A 22,536-nucleotide genomic window follows, 5' to 3' on the forward strand; every position below is an offset into this window, starting at 1 on the left:
TAAACAAGCAGGGACTATCTTTCCTAAGACAAGGCCTATAATACATAGCAGACAATTATTTATAAAATGAGTAACATCTGGAAATTTATTCAGTTTTTATGGATCCAGTATTATAAAATGTCCTGTAATTATGTCATTAAAAAAATGAACATATACCTATTAAGAAATGTAAGTGAAAATTGTTTAATCATTTTAGAGCAGTCAAAATACAACATAAGATTGGTGTTTTGGTGTCTGAAAGCAATCATTTTGCCACATGCATCTTAATCTTTTTATCATCCATTTTTAGTTGATGGTTAATTTAAAAACTGAGTTTTAATCAAAGTTGTTTTCAAACATTGTCATAATGTCATGTTGAAGAGTTATATCAATGGTACCAGCCATCTATAAAAAAAAGAAGAGAAAATTTAAATGTTACTTTAAAAAATTTATGCCTTCATTACATCTATATAAACATGATTGTGCAACATTTGGAACAGATCATATAACAGGAATCCAACTTATTTAGCATAATGAGTTTGTATATAATTTTTAATTTGTTTATATACTAATTTTTGTTAAAATACTGTTTATGTGATAAAGAACTCTAAGAACAAGTTTAATCTTTCTCTTCAAGTCAGAGAAAATTCTCAGTGTTGACAGAGTGGGTATTAATAAGAATATGAACTGAGATCACATTATTTCATGTATCTCTGTAACCAACATAGTGCTAGACACATAAATTTTCTGAATGAACCAATATCTTACTTATGCGAGAGAACTATATGCTAAAGCTATGGGCTTTCCTTGATTCTGCCACTTAATAGCTATGTAACCTAAGGACCTTTTATCTTATATGTAGGTATTTATGAAGACCAAACCAGAATGCATGTATAACACTCAGTGCAGTATTGTCTATTAAGTATTAAGGAGACATTTAAAATAAGCTAAAGTAAAGAAAAGGCTAATTAAGACAAAGGAAACAAATGTTTACTACATTTTGAAGCCTTCTCTACATGTCCTGTAATACATCTTAGATATTCTCTGGCATCTGAAATGAAACCAACTATGAAAGTTCAAAAAATTTATTTTTATCAGTAAACTGTAACAGCTCGGAGTAGTAGATTAAAAGCATCAATTTTCAATTAGTTGGTTAACTCCCCAGACAGGAATTAATGTTGTCTCTAGCCATCTGGGAAAAGATCTGGAATTATTACTTATCTACAAAAAAGGATATTAAAAAGTCATGTGTGACCCTGATGAACAACAAACATTTCTTTATTATTTTTTTTCTTTATTAAATTTTAGAGAAAGAGGAAGGGTGAGGGAGAGATAGAAACATCAGTGAGTGAGAACACTGCTCAGCTGCCTCCTGCATGCCCCCCACTGGGAACAGGCCCACAACCTCTTGACGCTCAACCACTTAGCCACACCGGCCGGGCTACAAACATTCCTTTAAATATGCCTTAGAGCCAAAAAAGATAATTTCTTACATCTTAACCCAGGTTACAGCTCTTAGGAGGCCAAATGTCTATCCAGATCCAGAGAGTTCCTTAAAGGTATATTTTAACCCTCCAATATAAGCGTTGGACACCTTGTCCTAGTCGAAATATCATGTGATACTCCTCTAAGTATCCAAACATGCTGCAAAATTCCAAGAATACTATAATTAAACTTGTTTTATTTAAAGACACTTTATTTCACATTCTCTTCCATCCTGACTAAAATCTTCCCTTGGAATAATTATTGATATGGAACTGGTTATTCTCCACATTAATAGCAGTTGCCATGACGTAAGTACGCTCTCCGCAGCTGACATGATAACCTGGATATTCCTTTCCCAGCGGTCCTGATATATACAGTACTTCAACCATTCAAAATTAAGAAAAAAACTTGGAGAAAGGAACTGGCATGAGGTGAACTCTGCTAGGGTTCAAGCTATGGCAGGTTTTTAGAGTATGGATCTGTCAAGTGGCAGCAACATAAGAGTTCAGGTTGTCAAGAGTGACGAGTCCCAAGCTGCTAAACGTGGCATTATTTGTCAAGTTTCAGTGGATTCCAGGTCCAGTCAAGTTCCAGAAAAGTGGGTAGGATATTAGAAATTATATCGGGTTACCTAGTTGGGTTGTTAGGTGGTTAGTAGGTTGCTGAGAAATCACTTATGGGTGACTGAAATCAGGCCCTTGTGAGTCCCAACAGGAAAATTCCCAGGTCACTAGAGAAAGGCGTTTAGTAAAGTACCAGTGAAATTTTAATAAAGAGCTCCTAACTACCATAAAAAAGACAACATAAAACTTTACTGTTTAAATTCATTGAAATTGGGTAAAATTTATTAGTCACACATGTGACTAGTCACTATTATATTTAATCGCATAGATAAAGGACATTTCTATCAAATCAAACTTCTGGAAGTAACTATAATGTCTGAGAAGAAAAATATACCGGATGGAATCCATAGCAGATTAGATATAGAAAATTAATGAATTTATCTAGAATGAAACTCCAAGGGGAAAAGAGAATTTAAACATTAGAAGAGCATCTCTGAGTGGCGTACCACTTTAAGTGGTCTAATGAGTAACTGGGGTCACTAAAAAGAGAAAAAGAGGAAAACAAAAAAAAATAAAAGCAATAATATCTGCAATTTTTCCAAGCTTGAAGAAAACCATGAACATACACCTCCAATCTGATCAACAAAGGGCAAGGAAAAATGAAGAAAACAATTTCTGAAAACAGTGATAAATAAAACTGTTAAAAGTGGCCAGATGGAAGGGCATGTTTGATACAGAGGAACAAAGGCATCAAATTTCTCATTGGAAACAAAACAAGCAAGAGGCAGCCGATCAAGGTTTCTCTCTCAAACCGGATGTTTCTATCTCTCCCTTCCTTTCTCTCTAAAATATCAATAAAAAAACATATTTAAAAAATTTAATTAATTTCATCTTCACCATAGATATTATTATTCCCACTTTATAGATAAGGAAATTGAGGACAGAGAGATTGAATAGCTGGTCCAGACCCAAATGTCTAGTAAATGGCAGAATCAGGATTTGAACCCACATATTGTAGTAGCTTCAGGATGCCTTTTGACAAGGAACATTTTATTTTAGGCCCTGATTTTAGAACCCGATCCTCACTAAAGAGGTAGCTCCACTGCCAATGAAAAACTACCTCAAATACATCTTCAAACATGTGAAGACACTGCTCTGTTAAATCTTTCCTTTGTTGGGTTTAGTAAACTACAATTCACTTACTGCTTCTCTTCTCCTCCTCTCTTGCTCTCGCTCCCTTGCTAAATTACGCTCTTTGAGAAGCCAGAGTTTACTTTTCTCTTGAGCTTCCGATGACAGCTGATGTTCTTTTTGCTCTTCTCCAAGGCACTTGTTTTGCATCTTATTTGAAAAAGATTCTGGAGTGAAGCCAGGATCCCTGAAACAGTAGAGCTCAAAGTAGGTTTCAAATTCTTTAAAAGTTATTACAAAGATATGCTATTAAATGACAATTATAAAGCAATGTTCTGGATACCCCCCCTTCATTTATTGTAACATTATTTTTAAGTTTTATTTTTGACATCTAACAAAGAGAAGGTTTTGGAAAACTGTGACTAAGGTATACTACTATCTTCTTACACATAGTATGGAAACAATATTAAGACATTTCTGGGAAATTATGAAATATTTATCATTTAGAAATATTAGTATCTTCAATAGCTTAATGAATGATTTGATTATTTCTCTCCTTTTCAAAGCATACTACTTATCAGTAAAAAAAATCAATACAAATTTACTCTTTTGCCATTATAATTTTCTCTTGTGTTCTACTAAAAGTAGTTGAATCAGTCTTGGCTGGTTTGCTTAGTGGTTAGAGCACTGGCCTGCGGACCAAAGGGTTGCAGGTTCAATTCCCAGTCAAGAGAACATACCTGGGTTGCAGGTTCGACCAGATCCGATCCCCAGCCTCATTTGGGGCCATGCATGAGGCAACCGATTAATGTCTCTCTCCTCTCACACACTGATGTTTCTCTCTTGCTCCCTCCTTCCCTCTACAACTCCCTTCCATTCTACCTAAAAGTCAATGGAAAAATATCCTCAGGTGAGGATTAACAGCCCCCCCTCCCAAATTTACTCTTTTGTAATTATAATTTTCTCTGTTGCACTAAAAACAGCTGAATCAGCCCAGGTCAGAATTTTAATATATTTAAATACATGTCTAGCTCTCCCAAAGCCTCCATCAATACAGTAAATTACAGACCTCTGATTTTCCTGAAATATTTTTGGTTCCTTTGTATTCTGTTCCAGATGTTTCCGTACTAGTTCCTGTGTTCGAGCTTTTATTTCCTTTTCAATTGCCGCTTTTCTAAATTGGTTGAAGAGCTCATCTGAGGATTTCCGTACACCTGAAGTTTTGATTGGTTTGCCTAAACTTTTCCAAGACTCTGCATTCTTGATTTTTATATCCTAAAAAAAAAAAAAATGTTTGATTCAGTCTATGTTTACAGATGCTGTCCAAATTTTGGAAGGAAAACAACATTTTTTGATACGGCTATAGATCAAATTAAAACTCCAAAGGCTTCATATAATTTAGTAAAAGGTTATTAGAGTCAGAAAAAAATATGAAAACAGATCTGCTAAATCAAATTATTTATCTAAGACCAAATTAAAATAATATGCTTGACAATTATTTCAATGTAATATAAAACGTATTAAGGGTACGACAATCTGCAAAAATCATAAAAATAAATAAAACAGTCACTGTAATGACAATATTTATGATCCTATAGGGAAAATAAAGCAAATATGCAAATGACTAATAACAGACAAAGTAAGATGATGCCATAAGAATGGCACATTATTTGTTCAGAGCCATCTAGCATAGCTATTTTCTTTTGGTATGAAGAATTAACTAACTGATTGTGACCACTGTTCCTAAATGAGATGCCATGCTCTAGATCAGTGCTGCCCACTAGAAATACATGTAGTTTAAAATCTTCCACATTACCTTAAAAAGTCTTCTTAAAAAAGTAAACTTTTTATGATATATGTTATTTATTTAACCAAATATACACAAAGCAGCATTATCTTTTTTTTATCCTCACCCGAGGACCCATTTGCATTTATCTTCAGATAGAGTGGGGGTGGGGTAGCACACACACACCAAGTGGTTGCCACCCACATGACCCCAACTAGGGCCAGAGACAAACTGCAACCGAGGTACATGCCCTTAGCGGGAACCAAACCCCAGACTCTCCGGTCCACGGGCTGATACTCTAACTGCTGAGCCAAATTGGCCAGGGCCCAAAGCAGTATTATTAACATGCAAGATTGAGGAGCTGGGAAGGAGGAAAGAAAGAGCTGAGTAGGCAGAACACAGTATTTTTAGGGCAATGAAAATAGTCTGTAGCACGCTATAATGGTGGATACATGTCATTATACATTTGTACAAACCCACAGAATGTACACCAAAAGTGAACCTTAATGTAAACTATGAATTTTCAGCAATGATGTGTCAGTACAGGTTCATCAACTCTAACAAGTATACCATCCTGGTGGGGGATGTTGATAATGGGGGAGTCTGTGCATGTGTTGGGGCACGGGTTTAAGGGAAATTTCTGTACCTTCCTCTCAATTCTGTTGTGCATCTAAAACTGCTTCCAAAAAAAGGCTTTAAAAAAAATCAGACAAAGTAAAGAAACTCGAACAACAACAACAACAACAACAAAAGACTGAAGAAGAAATTTTATGTTTTTTCATATTAAATCTCCCAAATTGGTGTTCAGTACCTGGTTGGGGCACCATGTGGAAGGCAACCAATCGATGTTTCTTTCTCTAAACATGTCCTCGGGTGAGGATTATAAAAAAATAAAAACACCAACCCAGGATACCTGGCAAATACTGGCATTACAGAATTTACAATTAAATACAATCATGAGAACTTAGGGTGGGAAAAGGGCGTTGCTCACGGGTGATTTTTTATTTGTAAATAGGCAAAAATTAGGTTTAGAGATCCAAAATCTCATTCAAGTTAGTTAGGGCTTAAAATACCTCTAGTGCCATTTCTATGTTAAATTTTAAATCACTTAAATATTTGTGAGAAAAAAAAAATAACATTCCTCTTACCTTCTGCACAGGAACTTGACATTCAGATTCGAATACCACTGTGTCATCACCAGGCTGATGCATCTCAGTTAGGCCATTCAAGCGATTTTCAGAATCACCTAGATGCACACATTTTTGGAAGAGTGTAATCAAGATACTTCATCTTGCTTGTCCAGAATTTGACTCCCCCCCAACCCCTCAAGGTCAGAAACTATGAAAACAGAATGACTAATTTTTTAATCCTTAACTCTACTGGGAAACATTATACTGTAAAATCTTTTCAGTTGAAATTTACCTCCTCTATTTGTTTCTTTCTCTCTTTTTTTTGTCAGCAAAAAGTATAGCTGACATTGTGGCTCACCCACCAAAATCTATTTTATCTGTCCCCAAAGTATAGCAGTCCTCCAGTGTATAGGGTGACTCCAGAGATAGGTCTTCATTAGGCCAAGCCAATCACGGTAATCCTACCCCCAGACCAGTGAATCACTTAGGAAAGAGAAGGCCTAACTAAGCCAATGTAGGGCTTCCAGGGAAAGACGCAGCCTGGTGGCCAAATGGAGAACAGAGAAAACACAAAGAATGGAAGAAATAAGACACCAGATACCTATAATAGCTAGCTAGTGAGGGGATGAGAGTAGCAAAAGGTTAGTTTGACTCAGAGGTAAAAAGAATAAAAAACAACAACAAGCATGCAATCCTGTTAATTGTTAAGCTTTCATACAAATTTGTCATTTATTATAGGTGAAGATAACTACAGAAAGAGAGCTTGCACCTTGGTAAAACCATGCCTGCACAACTGACCTACTGGTTATGTATAGTAATAAAATTCCTTATTGTTTGAGCTGTTTTCTGTCATTTCTGAACAAGAGTATCCTGATGCATGAAACTTAATTGGGTCATTTTTATTTCAATTCTCTGTATGTAGGTCCTAACTAGTGGCAAAAGGACGGAGGGAGCAAATAAAAACTGTATCGCTATCTTTGTTAACTGACCCAGGCTCACAAAATCCTGGCCATTTACATAGTGTAGAAACACATTTAAATTCTAAATGTCTCTCAGTTTGCTAAGTGGTGTCAGTGCCATTATCAATAATTAATGAGGGAAGATTTAAATGTGGGAATTAAAAAGGAAAAATTTAGTTTTGAAATGCTGTTTGACAAACTTATGCTATGTTTAAGAACAGATGTTCTTAGAGTAGTATAAATATGCCTGGAGCTTGGATACTTCAGTTGTAAAATCTAGAGCCCAGCCGGGGTGGTTCAGTGGTTGAGCGTTGACCCATGCACCAAGAGGTCGTAGATTCGATTTCCAGTCAGGCACATGCCCAGTTTGTGGACCTGATCCCCAGGGCGGGGCATGTAGGAGGCGGCCAGTCGATGTTCTCTCTCATTGATGTTTCTATCTCTCTTTCCCTCTCTCTCTAAAATAAAGAAAAAATATTAAAAAACAAAAAGCAAAAACAAGACTAGAAATCATAGACACCAAGATCATCCAGGAAGAAAGTCTAGATCACTGCACACCTGACCAAATGGAAGTCTGCTCCAAGCCCATTGCTATGACAGGGAGTCAGTCACCAGGGTAGTAAGCCTATGCTTAGGAACATGGCTGAAAATTCCTGCTTTCATAAAGTAAAATAAGAGGTTTAAGGATATAATTCAGAGTATTATCAACATTTAAAGGTAGGCAGACAGAGATATCTGTAAGGAATATTCAGAAATGGGATGATCAGGAAAACAGTGTCATAGAAGCCTAGGAAGTATGTTAAGGGTCCAACTCTCTGAAAACATTTTCATCTGGATGACCCACTGGTACCTCAAAACACTATAAAACTCATCTTGCCTCACACATCTGTGTTCCAGGTTTATCAGCCTGGACTTGTTAGTATCCAGCTAGTATCCTCTAAGCCACAAAAGCTATATTCCTTTGTTATGAAACTTAGCATATATTCATATTTTGCAAACCTACTCATTTCTACCCTTGTATGTAATTTTTTTCAACTTTCCCCTTTTGTTTCCTTCCATCACTTTTCTTCACTTCCCCCTACTATTGCAACAACCCAGTTGCTCTCTGGTCTCTATGCCCCATTCCTCCAACTGTCCTACGTAATATTGGCAAATTAATTACCTTGAAGCACACCCTTTCACTCAAAAAACCTTCATTGGCTGCCCACTGACTATACCATTACCATCAAGTCCAAAGTCTCTAGATATTTGGGCTTTTTTTTTTTTGGTACGTGCCCCTAGCGGGAACAGACCTGGGGACTCTCTGGTCCGCAGGCTGACGCTCCAACCGCTGAACCAAACCAGCCAGGGCGACATCTGGGTTCTCTATGATCTGAATCTAGTCTACCTTTCCAAATTTATTTCGGTGTATTTTTGTTTGTCCACCCAAAGCTTTAATCACATCGAATGACTGGTTTCCTAACTGCCTTAATTCATATTGCTCTCCACCATACAAATACCTTCCAATCCTAGATATACATACATAAGTCTTATTTTTCTCCAGTATCCAGCTCAAATGATATTTATTCTGTAAAACACACATCTGCAGAAGAGATCAGGTTATTTGGTCTTCCCACCTCCTCAAATTTCATTTTTGCTTCTTTTAGGGCCTATTATTTTATTTTATTTTTTTTTTATCCTCACCCGAGGACATTTTTCCATTTTTTGTTCAGGTAGAGTGGGAGGGAGAGAGAGGAAGAGAGAGAGAGAGAAACATCGACGTGAAAGGGACACATCGAGTGGCTGCCACCCACACGACCAACCAGGGCCGGGGACAAACTGCAACCGAAGTACGTGCCCTTAGCGGGAACCGAACCCGGGTCTCTCCAGACCGCAGGCCGACGCTCTAACCGCTGAGCCAAACCGGCCAGGGCGGGCCTATTATTTTTTAGTTTATATTCCAGTTGTTTATTTCTGCTACTAGATGGCAACGTCTTTAATTTACGTTTTCATTCGCCATGCTACTCCACATTAGTGATGACAGCATAAGTATTGATTTTTTAAAAATTCTTAATAAAACTGAGAGATTCTTATAAGCTGGAGAAAGGTCAAGTTATAAGGATATTGTAGTAGTCCTTTGTGACTAAAAATGTCAACTTGTTTCTGACCAACATTTTTCAATTCATGTAGAGATAATGGCAGTTATTTTGAAGAAAACTGATAATACTTAAAATTCAATTTTTACTTAATTTAATATTGTCGTCTTCTTTCGGTAAGAAAACTTCAGTAAACACTTTTTTACTTCCATTGTTTAAATTTAAGGTTTAACCTAAAATTTCCTTCCATTGAGATTAAACTCCAGAAAAATAAATTTCTTTTTACATTTTATATCATGTATATATATTTGCAGTTTCTCTTGGGCATAGTGCCACCTACAGTTGGCAAATGCAAACCACGTCACTTTTGGAAAACTGGTAAAATTGATAAGTGTAATAGACTAGCTAGCCACTCTATCATCATCCAAACTTTTCCTTTACATATTCTGTTACAATCACATATAAACAGAAAAACTGAAGTAATATAGTAAGTGATTCCGACTGAAGACTTAGATATTTAAAGCCTAACTTTTCATAGATAGGATTTCTTTAAAAACCCTCTTGACCGCATTCTTTCCCATTGTTTTTCATTCTCTTTGTTCTTCAAGGCCATCCCTACCATTCTCCTATGAACTTACTATAATAAAACAGCAACTTTTCCCTACTCTGATTCTTTCTGACCAACGTGTTCAAATCTTAGATTCAAAAACTCAAAACAGAACAGTATCTCCTAGTCTTAAAAACAAACAAACAAACAAAAAACCCTGGACAGTTTGGCTCAGAAGTTAGAGCATTGGCCCTCAGACAAAGAGTCACGGGTGCGATGCCGGGGTTGCACGTTCGATCCCTGGCCCCGGTTAGAGTCATGAGGGAGGAAACCAATTGATGTGTCTCTCTCACATCCATGTTCTCTCTCTCCCTCTTCGTCCGTCCCACTCTCTCTAAAAATCATGGGAAATATCCTCGGGTAAGAATTAACAACAACAAAAATCTTAGTATTCAAGGCACAGGTATCTTCCCTTCCTATCTGCTTCACCAACAAACTTCTTGAAAGGCTGGTTTATATTCAGATTCCATTACTTCTCAATTTATAACAATCTGCTTTCAGCCCCAATTACAATGGCCACTAAAAGAGATTTTGAAAAAGCTGAATGAATGAATGAATGAATGAATGAATAAATCTCACACTGCCAGTTTTAATCCTCTCTCCTCAATGCTTATCTTACTTTAATGTTTTACAGTTTGTGATACTTTTGGTGATGATTTCCATCTAATAATCCCTCTTCCTAAACTTCTTCCTAAACTTCTGTTATACCATTTTTCTTATTCTACCTTTGATTACCTCTTGTTTTAACTTACTGATTTTTTTCCATTACTGAGGAAGTTTTGTTTCCTAGAATTTTGTCCTTGACCTTCCTTTTCATGCGCAGCACAATTTTCTTGAGTATTTTCATTCATTCATTCTCATGGCTGCAAGTAGATTCTACAATGCTGATAATTCCTGAATTATATTTCTTATTATGCTCCCCACATATTTCTGGCTGTATATTTCCAATTAGCCATTCTACAGCATCTCACATGTCCAAAATGAGCACTACCTGTTATTTTCAACCCAACTGTTGGATAAAATCCTGGTAAGATTTTCATTCTAACAAAGTCTATCAATTCAGCCAGAAAAATATCTTGCGAATTATCTACATATTGCCTGTGGTTACTGCCTTAGTTTTGGTCTTTATAATTTCTTTCTTAAGACTGTAGCACTCAGATTTCCTACATGGTCCCAACTACATCAGAGCATCTTCATCTTAATCCATTCTCCATATAGTAACTAGTGATCTCATCCTGAATATAAAATCTGATATTGTTCTGCTCCTGATTTAAGCTACCTGTTTACAAAATAAAAGGCCCACATGTGGTATTCAAGGTAGTAATTCATGATCGAGAACCACTAGGTCATTATTACTACACCTTCAGTGATTCTCCCGAGTACCTTGAAAATCTTTTTTTCAGAAAAGAGTAAGTATTTTACACTCTGGATCTTTTCTTATTCTTCTTCCTGAGAAGCCCTCCAGTGTTGCCTTAGACATGTTCTCTCTTGATCTCCACAATGAAAAGCTATAACTCAAGTTAAATACATACTAAATGGTATACTCAAACACAGAATAGTAAGGAACTTTTACTGGAAGCAACAGAGGAGGATCAAAACTTCTCTGTTCCTCCTAATCTATGCTGCAGAAAAACAGCTTAGAAATTTCTTCTGCTTTGGAGAAACGTCTACCTTTGGAAGGCCATCTGGAAACCCAGGAGCGGCCTAGAGGGAAGGAGATATGCACAACAGATATCCACACCTGCCTCTAGACTGGCCCAAATACATCAGTCTCAAGGTTCAGGCACTCCCTAGGCTGGGCTCGTCATTATCATAAGTATCCTTATGCCACACATCCCCAGGAAAACCATGCCGAGACAGGCAATACCTTCAAAATAAGATATTTGTAAAGTCTAATGAATCTAACAATATAAAAAGTTAGCGAGCTTTTGGAAGATATTTTTGGTAAATAAGAACTATCATTAGGCAAGTATTTCTTAGCCCAAGTTTCCTTAACTTTAATCTATCTAAAGTATGTAGTTTCATTTCACTTTCTATGGAATCTCTAAATATCTTTTGTGTATTCCGTCCTACCTTTCCAACCCATACAAGCACAGGTGTCTGAAATTAAGAGCAACATTTCTCAAGTCTACTCAGAACTTGGTAGCATGGGCTCTGGCAGTGACAAGTTTTTATAGGCACACATGCCAATGTATGTAATGTATATGAAAATAAGTTGCATGTGAAGTGTACAAATAATTTTTCATTCAAATACAAAGAGTGCCTTTGGGTATGAAGTAGATAATTTCTAACAATTTGTTTCAGTGATTATTTCTAACCTAAAATTTACCAGCCATAATTGTCAGCATCCCAGATACATAACAAGATGACCTCAGCATCATCAAAAACAGACTTAGAAGTCAGTTTCTTGTTTGCAGTCATTTACTGGCTAATTCATTACCTGAGGGAGTCAGGGTTTGTAAAGGTGAGATGTTTTTCACACTCTGTATAGGTTCTATTTCTTGACGATTAACTGCTAACTGGTGGTGATTTGGTGGTGCTCCACTTGTAGTCTGATGAACAAGGGGAGCAGAACAAGAGGTTGTACCTTGCACAGAAGATTGTATCTGTTAAGACAAAGTTAAATAAAATTATCGTTCAGAGTTTTAACCACACAAGAAATGTAACTAAGAATACAGGAATACAAGAAAAGAATATAATTTAACACTATCTTTGAATATGATATTAAGTCACACAAACTTGTAAGGTATAATTATGCTTCTCTTACAAATGAAAAAACTAAGGTTTAGAAAGATTAAATATCTTGGTCATCATATGGCTTGTAAGTAGAGTTAGTCAAAGCCTAAAATCTTAGTTACTGGTACATGTAGATTTACATGTATATTATCAAACAATGCTGCTTATTTTCAAATGCTTTCCTGTGATTTACTGAAAATAAAAACTCAGCCTTTATACCAAATCTAGAGACAAATCCTTTTACCCCTTTTTCTTTACTGAATTACAGACCTAAAGGGAGAGGGAGGGTTAAAATCACATGATGGTTGACCCATAAGACTATCCACAAATTCTGATTTAGTACTCAGAGTTAATTATTAAGTAAAAGCTGTATTATAATAGCTAACACTTATTTAATGCTTACACTGTGTAACGCACCAGGTTAAGCCCTTCATATAGTTCTTTAATTCTTACAATAATCTTCTGAGTTTATATAATTATTTTCCTAATTTATTATATACAATAGGAGATATATAAAAGCACTTTATCTAAAATTTCACATCTAATTCAGTGGCAAGCTAAGTTATGATACCAAAGAGCCCAGGTACCTTATCTACTAAGTGCTGAGTTGTTGGTAGTAGAGATGAATAAGGCAGGCCCTGTCCTCTAAGAAAGGGGTTAGAGAAGTGAGTAGAATACCTTGAACAAAACTAATGCTATAGGAATGTTCACTCCAACAATGCAGACCCCAAACCCAAAGCTTCATGTCAAATGATGAGGTTTAAATAAGCAAATAATCATTTTCTGAAACACATAAATATATATATTTATGATCCTAAATATATTCCCTCTTTTATCATAAATGGGCATTCTATTCCTCAATCAGTGACAATGAAAAAAATTATGGCCACAAACAGATCATAAAGGTAGTGTTCTACATGCTATGTATTGAGAAGGCTTCCAAAGTTTGTTGATAACTTGATATTATTTTCTAATTCTATTAGTACCCATGCCAAGACTAGCATCTGCATTCTTCTTCCTACTCTAAAGACTTTGAGAGCTCACTCCTGCCTACCAAATTAAATATTAACACTTCACTTAGGTGTTCAAGCCCACCCTGTTATAGCTCCCAAACCAACTAATCCTTAAAAAAACCACCTGTTGCTATTTCCCTGAACACACCTCCTTGTGCTTGTGCTTACTACCTTCTTTAAAAAATAAGTCCCTCATCTGTATGTCAATATCCTGACCATTTCTTCTCTCTCCCTGTAATTTAAATCCCAGTTTGAGCATTCCCTCCTCCAGGCAGTACACACACACACACACTCCTTCATTTCCTCAATAAATTATGAACATAGATTACTATAGCACTAATCATAAAATCTCTTCTCACAACTTAGAGCTCATTCAAGACAGTGTGACTCATACTGTATTCCCCTAACCTAGTTAGGTGTTGTTAAATAAGTTTATAATTTAATAAAGGCACATACCCATAATTCTATATTTGGGATGCATACAAAGGATTAAAATTTTTATGATAACAACCTGAATTAGTAAAAGATAAAATCACTTCTATCCTTTTCAAAACATGTCAACCACTAGTCAAACATAGACGTGTTCAAATAGCTGGCAACTGTAAGCTTTATCTTTAGAAATCTTAGCTGCCATTCCCTTCCTTTTTTTTTGAGAAATTCCACCTTACTGCATAACTTACTGTGTGTACATGGGAACACCAAGGCTGCTCTCTGTATTTAGACTCTCAAGACTAAGCCAAAACTTCTATAATTTGTTCTACTTATCTGTTTAACTTAAAAAACAATTGTAAAGAAAGCTACTACTGCCCTGGCCGGTTTGGCTCAGCGGTTAGAGTGTCGGCCTGTGGTCCAGAGAGACCCGGGTTCGGTTCCCACTAAGGGCACGTACCTCAGTTGCAGTTTGTCCCTGGCCCTGTGGGAGGCAGTCACTCGATGTCCCTTTCACATCGATGTTTCTCTCTCTCTCTTCCTCTCTCTCCTTCCCAGTCTATCTGAACAAAAAATGGGAAAACGTCCTTGGTGAGGATAAAAAAAAAAAAAAAGCTACTACTTTACTGGTGAATTATAACATACATGCTTTTTAAATTTGAAAGTTAAAAATGGAGAATTAACTTACCTTTACTTTCTCTTTAGGAGGAGAATTATTCTGTTTCACTTCAGTAAATTTAGGTAACATGTCTGCAAATATATATAAATAAATACTTCAGATTTATATAAATAAATATTAAATAAATACTGCCAAATTTAATATTACATCTAAATTGCAATTTTTTTTCATATTAGAAATAAAATGGTGATCAAGAAAATGCCTTTAACACCAACTTCTTAAATCAAGATGGTCTTACAGTTTCCAGGGTTTTGCCCTCTTTGAATCAGTCAAAATTTCTAAAGGGATAGTTGCTTTTAAAAGGGATCTTTTCTTTTCCACATAATGGAACACATATCCACTCACAAATTTCAATTTGTATTATTTAGGCAAAAAAGAACAGAGGATTACTTCACAGTTAAGAGTCTGAATTCGTGACAGTTTAAAAAGGAACAAGTCACAAAAGAGAAAGGGTCTTAATTAAACAAGCAGTACCAATTATATTAAAATCATCATTTTCTAAGTAGCCATAAATATAGCCATATGGGGGTTAATTATAATAAGAATTTACTATAAGGGGATATGTTATTTATCTGAGAAGATACAGTCTTTTTTAAAAGCAAAGCTATTTGATTTCATGGTAAAGTCTGCTTTGTTTGCTAAGCATTGTAATAAAGATCCCATCTAATTAATACTCTAGTTACAGGTAAGCTATTTGGCAGCTTCAACTATATGGCAACAAAAGGTGTTTTTTTTTCTTTATTTATATGAGAGAGAAAGGGAGAGGGAGAGATAGAAACATCGATGAGAGAGAACACTGATTGGCCACCTCCTGCATGGCCCCCACTGGGGATTAGGCCCACAACCTGGGCATGTATCCTGACAGGGAATCAAACCAGAGACCTCTTGGTGCACGGGGTCGACGCTCAACCACTGAGCCACACCGGCCAGGCAACAAAAGGGTTTCATAGTAACTCATTTGCCTTTTCAAATACCTTTACAGCTGACACTGACAGTAGAGTAGTGATAACAAGAGATCTCTCTGACATGGTATTCAGAGATTCCTCTTTCTTTATCCTAAAATGGAATCTGGTGCTGTTTTCTTCCACAAGCTGGGGATACTGTGGTAAAGCACCAAACTGGTAGCTAATACCTTGACCCATCTCCCCAGGCCAGCTTTCATGAGCACCAAGGCTGGTCAACACCAAATCTTATTCAAACTTAAAACATTTTAATTTTAATAATTACCTTTTGCCTCCTGAAATGCCATCAGTTTCCATGGGATATGTTACTGTTCTTTCCTTTCCTAAAATGTTTGATGCTAGACATTGTTAAAATTGCTAAATGCCAGTCAATAATGTGCTTTTTTTAAGTTATCAGAATGAATTTTACTGAGTGAACTGCAATTAAGTACAAAATAGGGTCAAAGTATAAAGAAATAAAACTTAAAATTAAGCAATTGCCTATATAAAGAGATATATTTTCGAATAAACTCTCTTAGGGGAATAGAATTACTAACATCTTATATTAGAAAATTGCTGTATAAATGAGTAATACCTATAATGGCTGACAGTCTAGTTTTAAAAATTCAGTGATAAAAAGAATACTCCCAGGGAAGTTGAATGTTTTTATGTCTGAAGAGCTTGATGGCCTTCTTTTTGAGTGATAGGGACATTCTCTTTTGTTCTTCAAATCGTACAGACTGATCTGGAATCTCTGACATTAGTGGCTGTGTCAGTTTCGGAAGCCTGAGGCCAGCAATAGATGTCAATACATCGAAAGTCAAGCATGATTTGAAAGTGTGGTGAGCCCTTGCAGTGTGGATGCTGGGAATACTCTAAGGCAAGTGGGCAAAATCCTCAAAGGAAAAAATGGTTTTATTTTTCTATATCCGATCAAACACCAACTGTTCTGCTTTCAGGCAAATCAAAATGATTATAAGTGACTTACTGCTGCACAGACTTTGGGAGTTAGAGAAAGCGGGGGGTGGGGGGGGGATGGTGGTGGTGGAGAATAAGCAAGAAAGATCTTTATCTTTCCAAGAGGAAAGATATTTCTATATTCACTTGACATGAGAGTTCTGAGTTCCTCAACCTGCAGTCCAGTTGGGAGGTTCTTTTTCCATGTGTCCTCAGACAAAGGAGAGTGAAGCAGGCAGGGCCCAGCATCCTGGTTTTCACCCTGATTTTATCTGCCTTCTCAGACCTGGCCTGGTGTGTGGTTGCTGTTTATACCTCTGAAGTATTTTCTGTGTTTGAGTTGGTGCTGCCAGCTTACATGCTAGAGCCTCAAGCTGTTCAAGGGGTCTATCCTAGAGCTGGTGCATAGCGTGCTTTAACCTAAAGAATTCAAGTATTTAAAATGATATGAACCATATCAATGTCCCTCCACCAAGTATGATTTAAGTGTTGGGAGTTAGGTGGAAGGAGAAGGGAAGAAGAAAAACTGCAAAGTTTGAGGATACAAATCCAGGTAGCTTTTACATTTATGGGAGAAATTATGGTATCACCTTTGAACAAAAACAACCAGACTTCGTTAATATATTCACAATACATGCACATCTATACATTTGTCTTAACTGTTCACATATGTACCTGAACTACATTATTCTGATATAAACTCTTAAGTATAATAAAAATATGACATACCATGTTAGTATTCTGCTAAAAACTCAAGGGCATTATCTTGGTTTTCTGACATATAAAATTAAAGCTCTGAATTACTATAAAAATTAGCACCTCAAAATCCAAAGATACTAGCAAAAGGCATCAAAGATTTTCAAGTTTGAAAAATCAAAGCCAGGCACACTTTTCTTTGAGTGTGCCCCTTTCTCAGGCATGGACCTTTGCTTCCTCTATCCTACACTCTAAGAGTTCTAATGAACTTGCAGCCAGGGGAGCAGCGGGCAGTGGCAGCTCACCCTGGGCTTATCCCACTGATCCTGTCTCCAAGAGCCCTTCCTTAAACTTACTTTTACTTAAAAACACAACAGCCCTGGCCGGTTTGGCTCAGCAGTTAAAGCGTCGGCCCGCAGACCAGATAGCCCCAAACTCAGCATTTTGCTTCTCATTCTGCTCTCACATCATTGACTTTCCCTGAACACAGTAAAGTAAAACTGCATATTTATGAGTCCCTGGCCTTTGGAATGAAAAGACAAACATATACATTTTCACTCTCAAGCTTAAGATCACATTAATTAGCAAAGAAGCCCTACCAGGTCTTGCGAATATAAATGAAACAGTGCTGTAGGGACAACAGGTACACTGTCCACTTATCTCTCCAGACAACTGTGATAACATACACACCTACCTTTATGAGGATCAAATTAGATAATGTATGTAAACTACTAAATGAATTCATAACATACATGTTATGTAATATGTTCTATTTTCACATCTCCCCAAAACCTCAATGTAAGTTTGATTGGAAAGCCGGACAGTATGGCTCAGTGGATTGAGCATCCGCCCATGGACTGAGAGGTTTGATTCCCTGTCAGGGCACATGCCTGGGTTGTGGGCTTGATTCCCAGTAGGGGGCATGCAGGAGGCAGCTAATCAATGTTTCTCTTTCACCTCAATGTTTCTATCCCTCCTTCCTTCCTCTCTCTCTCTCTAAAATATCAATAAAAAATATATTTTTTAAAAAGTTTGGAAAGTTTTCATTTTAAAGAAAGGCAAAAAAAATTAATCATAGAGTAAGAAAAAGAGAGCTGAAATCAGATATTTGATTAAAGGGTTTGCTTAATTTCCATCTCCTACCAAGCACTGAGATAAACTCCAGCATTGCCAATTACCAGTAAACCAATCTGGAATTAAAACTTGATAAATTGAATATGAATATACTACCATATACAAAGCTGGAATATAATGCCATATACGGAAAAAAATCACTGAAGGTTTATTAGACAAATCACAATTCTGTTACATGTGACAAAAAGTGATTGGATAACTACCCGCTTCTGCTTCCTTGTCATATAGGAAAGAAGACATGTCCAGAGATGTTAAATGATTAACCAAGCTTATCACCTAAGCCATGTTCTATTGATAAAAATCAAGCAATTTGTTTTTGAAATGAAAACATTTGCTTCCTTTAAAGAATGTTTTGGCAATCTTCACTGAACTGTTTGGTACTTATTTTAATATAGAACAAACTGATTATAAACTGCCCGATCCATTTACCAAACTCATTTTAACTAGAATTAGAAAAGGGACACAAAAGAAAAAACTTATAGTTACAAACATGGCAGCACATTAGAGTCACCTGGGATACTTTTAACACTGCATGTACCTGGCCCTACTCAACAATCAGTTCAGATTTGGACACTTTTCAAAGTTCTACAGGTGCTTCTAGTGTACTGCCAAGGACAAAAAACACTATTTCACACAGCCTGTTTATTCAAAAAGGCCCGGTTTGAACAAAAAATTTAAAATACACAAGACAAAATGTATCACTATTTATTCATAAGATTCAAGGCTCAAGTATGTACTTCAATATATGCAAATTTTTAATTAAACCCGAGTCCTCGATTTTATCCTTTTGGTACTTTGAAAACACTCTGACAAGAACCTAATAAAGTTTTAAAATTTTAAATGATGAACTCTAATCATTTCTCTTCAACTTTCTAGCTTGAATGGCAAAGATACTCCAAAGCTGTCATTTTGTACTTCCTACATTTACTAAACCATCCTCCATTAAAAGGTAAAACAAAGTCTAGACTTGGGTAATGTTTGCCCTTTTTCCCTTGTATGAAAAAATAAGATCATATCCTTGCCACTTCTACAGAAGACCTAGGTTGTAGTACTAAAAAGAAATTTTATTTTATTCTTTCTTTTATTATCTTACCCATAACTGAGAGAACAATTGCTGCCCAGCTGGTGTGGCTCGGTGTCTGAACGTCAACCCATGCATCAAGAGGTCGCCGGATGGATTCCCAGTCAGGACACATGCCCAGCTGTGGGCTTGATCCCCAGTGGGGGGACATGCAGGAGGCGGCCAATCGATGTTCTCTCTCATCGATGTTTCTATCTCTCTCTCTCCTTTCCTCTCTCTAAAATCAATAAAGAAAAATTATTTAAAAATTAAAAATAAAAAGAAACACTTGTTAATTAAAGAACTTAAACTAAGTTCTCTGAACATTACACCAAAACCAATAAAAGCAAAAAAGTCCAGTGACATACAGTCGGCCCTCGTTTATTGCAGTTAATCAGTTCCAGACTCTCCCGCAATAAATGAATTTCCGCAAAGCAGGATTCTGTATTTATACATATTTGAAAAAACCGTGATAGAGTGAAGCCATGAAAGTCGCAGCACGGGATGACTGTATTCACTTTGTCTGAACCAGGTAAAAACTGATGCCGTGACCTTTGAGTTTCTTTGAGTGTAATTCGAAATTATAAACATTCCTGAAATTATTTTTCTATTCCATACTAATCAAGTATCTAAGCTTACAGACAGTTCCTGAAGTCATTTCCTATTAAGTGTCAATCAAAAGCACTCCTCTTACCTATAAACTACTTCATTTTGATTGTTTCTCAGGTAATATTAGTCACAAGATTAGATCTAATAATTATATTCCTATTATATCACTCAAAATAGCCAAGGCTGTTCAGCATTAGATATTTTTCAATAGCTTATCTGAGCATATACAGCCTAATTTACATAGGATATATGCATCTGGAATTCATTTTGTCAAGCCTCATTTGCATCCTTGATCTGATATATAATGAGATTTTGATAGTTATGAAAATGTTTAATAGTTTCTTTACTTATCTGCACATGAAAATTTGCATATGCTAACGTCAGTCAAGAATGTAATTTATTTATTATTATTATTTTTTTATATTCACCCAAGGACACTTTTGCATTTATCTTCAGATAGAGCAGGAAGGAGAGAGGGTGGCAGAGAGAGAGACACATCTAGTGGTTGCCGCCCACAGGACCCCAACTGGGGCAGGGGACAAACTGCAACCAAGGTACGTGCCCTTAGCGGGAACCGAACCCAGGCCTCTCTGGTCCACAGGCTGACGCTCTAACCGCTGAGCCAAACTGGCCAGGGCAAGAATGTAATTTATTAAATCACATTGAAGTTTGCAATTAAGTACTGCTTATAGCCCACAGATTTCCCATTTATATTTTTCATAGATTTGGGATTTCATTACAACTCTATCTTAGAATTGACTTAATATCTTGTTTGAAATGATGTTTAAAGAATTAAAAAAAAAAACTTTCCTTGGAAGTCACTGCTCTGCCATTATCCTATTTAACAAAGAAGAATTAAGTCCCTATTTTTCAAAAGTGCATAAAATAATGTCTGAGAATGCATGGAAGATAATCATTTACTAATATGGATAAAACAACTCTAACACTATTTACAATACGTAATATTTCTCACAGATGTTACCCTTAAAATATTTTGGTACAGCTAAACAGAATGATATTGCATTAAGAAAGTCAACTCATAATAAAGGATAACTATAAGAACCTTGAGGGTCAAAAATATTAAGGGATTTAAAAAACTTAATTTAGAGGTTTGTCCATGATAACAAAAATTATAAAAAACTGTGACTTAAGGAAACTGCATAAAATCAAGTTGCTATGAAAATCATGGGGACAGGTGTTAGAATACAGATTAACAAAGAATATCTTTGTATCAGAAAATACTTTTTCACAGCTTTCAGAAAGTTTCTGCTAATAAAATTTTAAAGAAATGAAATTATATTCTTATCTCTTATCATGAATAATCAAAGGCCTTATTAGAATTCTGGGAATCAAGACATTCCAACTGTAAGCTTCAGTTTTGGACAAATCATAGTAAATTTTAAAGGTATAAAATTTTGACATGCTCTACCTGCCCCACTACCCCCACCCCAAGAGCACGCCTGAGCCTTCCCCCCAGGCCCCGAAACTTTGCCTTTCCCTCTCTAAGCTCCAAGGGCCCTTCTGCTTCTGTAACTTGTTTCCTAAGCCTACACAGCCCAGCTGGCTCACTTCGATTACCTCTGTATCTTTCTAAATAAAGTTTTTCTTACAATCTGGGATAAAAAAAAGCTACAAAATCTTATTTGTATTTGGTTAATTTTTACTTATGTGACCAATTTTTTCCAATACACCTCTTTTTCAAAAATTGTATTTTTCTCAGTAAATAGACCCATTTCCCCCCATCTTTAAACTCTGACTTGGGATTTATTGTTCGTTCCTTGAAAATGTTATGTGCATAATTAAGAATGGTAGATACTTTACTTATTTTTATAATAGGTATTGTTATTGACACAGCCTGATGCTTATTTATTCCATAATTTATAATCCCTTTATTTATGGATTTTGTTGTTCTTAGGAAAAGTAAAAAATGTTCTTAGCTTACACACTAGAAATTAAGTCTTACAGTATTTAATGGGTACAGTTGAAGTTAATTTTTAGGACAAAAGGTCCTGTTGCTTTCATTTGCTAATTTATTAAGCAAAAATATAATTGTTTTCCAATGAAATGTATAGTTTGAATGTTCATAAAGCAATGAAAATTTCAAAGATAATGATCTCTAATACTATCTTAGAAGACTAACTGACCTTTATGTCACAAACCTATACACTATCATAATGTGCAGTGAAATATAAAACTTTGCTACTTTGATTTTAAAAATGATGTTTTAAAAAATAGTCTGTTACTTGAAAAAGAGGACATTAAACAAGAATGTCATAAAATAAAAATTCAACACAGTATTTTAAAATTAGAATTCTGAGGTTGAGTTATTCTGCTCAAAGTTAGACAAACATAATAAATATACTAGAAGAAAGAGGGGGTGAGAAGATAGTAAAGGGTAAAGGGAGTCAAATATGTGGTGATGGAAGATTTGATTTTGGGTGATGGGCACACAATAAATATACAGATGATGTATCATAGAATTGTAGGCTTGAAATGTACATAATTTTATTAACCAATGTCACCCCAATAGACTTAAATATATATAACTATGGCAACAGAAAAAATAT

General features: G+C 35.9%; 1 protein-coding gene across 1 annotated transcript in view; it reads right to left on the minus strand.

The window, feature by feature from the left end:
* Nucleotides 1–315: 315 nt before the first annotated feature.
* BRDT (bromodomain testis associated) overlaps nucleotides 316–22,536 on the minus strand; it is a 36,039-nt gene continuing 13,818 nt past the window's right edge. The window contains exons 12-17 of the mRNA XM_036256344.1: nucleotides 14,582–14,643; nucleotides 12,156–12,321; nucleotides 6,093–6,190; nucleotides 4,228–4,433; nucleotides 3,231–3,405; nucleotides 316–384 (exon numbers count right to left, since the gene is read on the minus strand). Of these exons, the coding sequence (XP_036112237.1) occupies nucleotides 316–384; nucleotides 3,231–3,405; nucleotides 4,228–4,433; nucleotides 6,093–6,190; nucleotides 12,156–12,321; nucleotides 14,582–14,643 (776 nt within the window). The remainder of the gene's footprint in view (nucleotides 385–3,230; nucleotides 3,406–4,227; nucleotides 4,434–6,092; nucleotides 6,191–12,155; nucleotides 12,322–14,581; nucleotides 14,644–22,536) is intronic.

The sequence above is a fragment of the Molossus molossus genome, unplaced genomic scaffold (genome assembly GCF_014108415.1).
Source record: "Molossus molossus isolate mMolMol1 unplaced genomic scaffold, mMolMol1.p scaffold_m16_p_12, whole genome shotgun sequence".
Taxonomy (NCBI): Eukaryota; Metazoa; Chordata; class Mammalia; order Chiroptera; family Molossidae; genus Molossus; species Molossus molossus.